General features: G+C 46.5%; 1 protein-coding gene across 1 annotated transcript in view; it reads left to right on the forward strand.

The window, feature by feature from the left end:
* pjvk (pejvakin) overlaps positions 1-654 on the forward strand; it is a gene marked incomplete at both ends in the record, with an annotated part of 15,827 nt that extends 15,173 nt beyond the window's left edge. The window contains one exon of the mRNA XM_083758554.1: positions 332-654. Within this exon, the coding sequence (XP_083614680.1) occupies positions 332-654 (323 nt within the window). The remainder of the gene's footprint in view (positions 1-331) is intronic.
* Positions 655-4,179: the final 3,525 nt, after the last annotated feature.

Raw genomic sequence — 4,179 nt, forward strand, 5'->3', positions numbered from 1 at the left:
TTTGGTGCTTTAGCTATTGAAAAATAGCAGATCTACAAGCTCATAGCGCGCCACCGAGTGGCGCGCTACGAGCTTGTAGGTCTGCTATTTTATTTATTTATCGAAGAACCAGTGCACTGACATAGAAACATAGCTTTAGATTGTGGGGGGGCTTAATAATATAGTAGAAGCGTTTTTTATCAATATTTGATCAATGTCACTGCATGGTCCACACACTACAAATTAAGATTCTTTTTTTTTAAGAGCACATTGCCAAAAAGGGCAGCGGGTGCTCTAGCACCCCCTAGTGTCTTATCTGTGCACGCCACTGATTCCTCCCCCCCTCCCCCAGACGACCAGACGTTCCAGGAGCTGACCCACTCCGACACCTACATGGACGACGTGGTCACCGACTACTACGAGAAGGCGGCCAGCATGACCGACCTGTCGTCCACGTACGGCGGGCGCGGAGAGGACAGCGGCGGCGCCCACGCCCGCGTCAACCTGCTCAACCACAACATCCCCAAGGGCCCCTGTGCGCTCTGCGGCATGGGCAACCTGAAGAGGGAGACGGTCTACGGCTGCCTGGAGTGCAGCGGCGCCGCCGGGGGCCACAAGTACGTCCGTCTGCACGTGGTGCCCTGCTTCGACCTCTGGCACAAGACGCTGCGCTAAAGGGGGGGGGAAGGTGTGGGGTGGGGGGGGGGACAGGGGGCAGGGCCAAATTAGCCATTGGGCCAGTGGGCCCGTGGCTCTCAGGGGCCCTTCGAGGAAACTGGACCGCATGGTATTGGGTTTGAGGCCCTGAAATTGGCCATTGATTTTGTTACATTTAGGTCAAAAAGGTGATAAAAACACGAAAAACACAAAAAGATTGCACGCACGCGCGCTATGGGGGCCCGAAAAACATTACCGGCCCAGGGGCCCTCATGGGGGTTAATCCGTCCCTGGGGGGGGGGGGGGGGGGGGAGGTTCACGCCTGGCGGTTAAATAGAGACAACCATCTTGCGGGGGTCGAACCCCCCCGACTGCCGACGAGGCACATGCGTGTAGATCGGAAACCGTCACGGGCTGGAAAACTCCCTATAAAAAGGACACTTTTATAGCTAAACATACAGTATAGCGAAAATAGCGGATCTACAAAGCACACTGCGGCGCATTGAGCGCTTGTAGATCAGCTATTTTCGGGTAAAAACTGACCTGTATACCTGCTCATGGTCTGTAGGTCACTGACCTGACCTGACTGACCTGACCTGACTGACCTGTATACCTGTCTGTAGGTCACTCTGGGCGCCAGACGCCACAAACAGGACGTAAACAGGGGGAACAGGAACAGGTGAAATCCTATATAAGGTCAACTGGGGGATCTATAATGCAAGAGGAAACGACTCTGACTTAAGCCAACGGTTCCTTCCTTTATGTCATTAAAGCGACATTGGATATCCTGTGTTGTGTATAATGCAGGAACCAGAAAATGGCCGCCATGCACCTATAAGCAGCCAATAATAACAAGTAGTCGATACAATGCATCTTTTTTAATTACTTGCGCAAGCAGAGCGCGCAAGTAATAATTTCGCCCGGTCGTCGTTCACCGTGACAGCCAACCCGCCATTTGATGTGTATGCAAAAAAAAACAGTAAATCTGTGCCTGGTTTGCTGGGACCAGATTACATAAATGACCATATGTCTTATGTCATCATTTAGAGCTAGTCATACGTATACTATATACATAATCAGTAAAAATAAAATAGCAAGTTGTGCCTGATCTGCTGGGACCAGAGTACGTGGTGTGTATATGTATGACTAGCTCTCAATGATGACATAAGAAATTATGGTCATTTATGTAATCTGGTCCCAGCAAACCAGGCACAAATCTGCTGTTTTATTTAGTATTTATATCACTAATAGTATTAATATCACTATAGTCCAAGATGAAATACATTTAAAACAATTGACAATTTACAATAAATAATAAAATAATTATACTGTATAACATATTTTAATTCAGTTTATATACCTTTTTTTTCATCACATATCAATGATTTATTTTTCTTTGAAAAACTAAAAAGGGATCTAGAATATTTCTAAATCGATAAAAGTGTATTTCTTATATAGATAGAAACTTGAACCATACTTAATAATACTAGGTGTTTACATGCATAAAGTAGGTAGGTAGCAAATAGTTACACCTAATAATTAGACATTTCAAACGTTCCTTCACAGAGATACTGAGATTCCACAGTTTACAGCGGTCGAAAATACTTGCGTGCTCTGCTTGCGCACTAGTTGGCCATTTATGGCCTACTAGTGTGCAACAAGCAAGTATGCACTCGACAGAGTGCAGTTCTAGTTAACTCTGTGTAGGGTGTATGCACCCTAAAGCCAAGACAAGAATAAATACAATACCCATCACTGCATGGTTCCATTGTACCCCCTATACTGTGCTGTGCTGTACTGTACTGTACTGTACTGTACTGTACTGTACTGTACTGTACTGTACTGTACTGTACTGTACTGTACTGTACTGTACTGTACTGTACTGTACTGTACTGTACTGTACTGTACTGTACTGTACTGTACTGTACTGTACTGTACTGTACTGTACTGTACTGTACTGTGCTGGACAGTTCCACACGTGAACTGTCTTGTGTCTCGGCCAGAAGGCGCACAAACACAAATAATGTCCATGAATTATCCAGTGGGGGAAACAATGGAGGAGACGGATCCAGTTAAAGGCCACCATTTAACAAGTATGTCACGTTCTGTCCATCCTGTCTGTTTGGAGTGTGTTTATAGGCCTGAGGCGACACTGAATGAGGGGACCAATCAGGGCACAGGACACAGGTTCACTGAACGAGGGGACCAATCATTACACAGAGCACAGGTTCACTGAATGAGGGGACCAATCATTACACAGAGCACAGGTTTACTGAATGAGGGGACCAATCACTACACAGGACACAGGTTTACTGAATGAGGGGACCAATCACTACACAGGTTCACTGAATGAGGGGACCAATCATTACACAGGGCACAGGTTCACTGAATGAGGGGACCAATCAGGGCACAGGGCACAGGTTCACTGAATGAGGGGACCAATCACTACACAGGTTCACTGAATGAGGGGACCAATCATTACACAGGGCACAGGTTCACTGAATGAGGGGACCAATCAGGGCACAGAGCACAGGTTCACTGAATGAGGGGACCAATCGTTACACAGGACACAGGTTTACTGAATGAGGGGACCAATCATTACACAGGGCACAGGTTCACTGAATGAGGGGACCAATCAGGGCACAGGTTCACTGAATGAGGGGACCAATCAGGGCACAGGTTCGGGAATGAAACATTAGTTTTGACTCTTTTTTTTTAACCACATTCCACAGAGGAAAGAATCTTGTCCGATTAAAATGACTTTTTGCTATAAAGCAGTCTGTTTACAAATAAAAACCTTTATGGAAGAACTACTGGTACTTTTATTTTGTTGTTTTGTTGTGATCGTATAATAACTATAACTGCATTCATGCATTCACTGAATAACTTTTACGTCCACCATGGTTAACCCATTCAGGACGGGGACCCCTTTTGGTGTTTTAAGGATTATGTTATACTTCAAGAAGATCTGCTATTATTTATTTTTGTGTGAAAATGTGGCACAAATCTTTGAATATTATATTCTTTTCACAACGATTTTTTTTATCCCACGATTTTGTAACCCATTTTTCACCCCTGTGTCAATCATCTAATGTGATCCTGGGCTCTACACACCCTCCGCCAACCTAGTCCCCATATATGGGGGACAAGGGGAGACCAACCTAGTCCCCATATATGGGGGACAAGGGGAGAGCAACCTAGTCCCCATATATGGGGGACAAGGGGAGACCAACCTAGTCCCCATATATGGGGGACAAGGGGAGACCAACCTAGTCCCCATATATGGGGGACAAGGGGAGACCAACCTAGTCCCCATATATGGGGGACAAGGGGAGTCCAACCTAGTCCCCATATATGGGGGACAAGGGGAGACCAACCTGGTCCCCATATATGGGGGACAAGGGGAGAGCAACCTAGTCCCCATATATGGGGGACAAGGGGAGACCAACCTAGTCCCCATATATGGGGGACAAGGGGAGAGCAACCTAGTCCCCATATATGGGGGACAAGGGGAGACCAACCTAGTCCCCATATATGGGGGAC

Source organism: Protomyctophum parallelum (genome assembly GCF_964188405.1).
Source record: "Protomyctophum parallelum genome assembly, chromosome: 23".
Taxonomy (NCBI): Eukaryota; Metazoa; Chordata; class Actinopteri; order Myctophiformes; family Myctophidae; genus Protomyctophum; species Protomyctophum parallelum.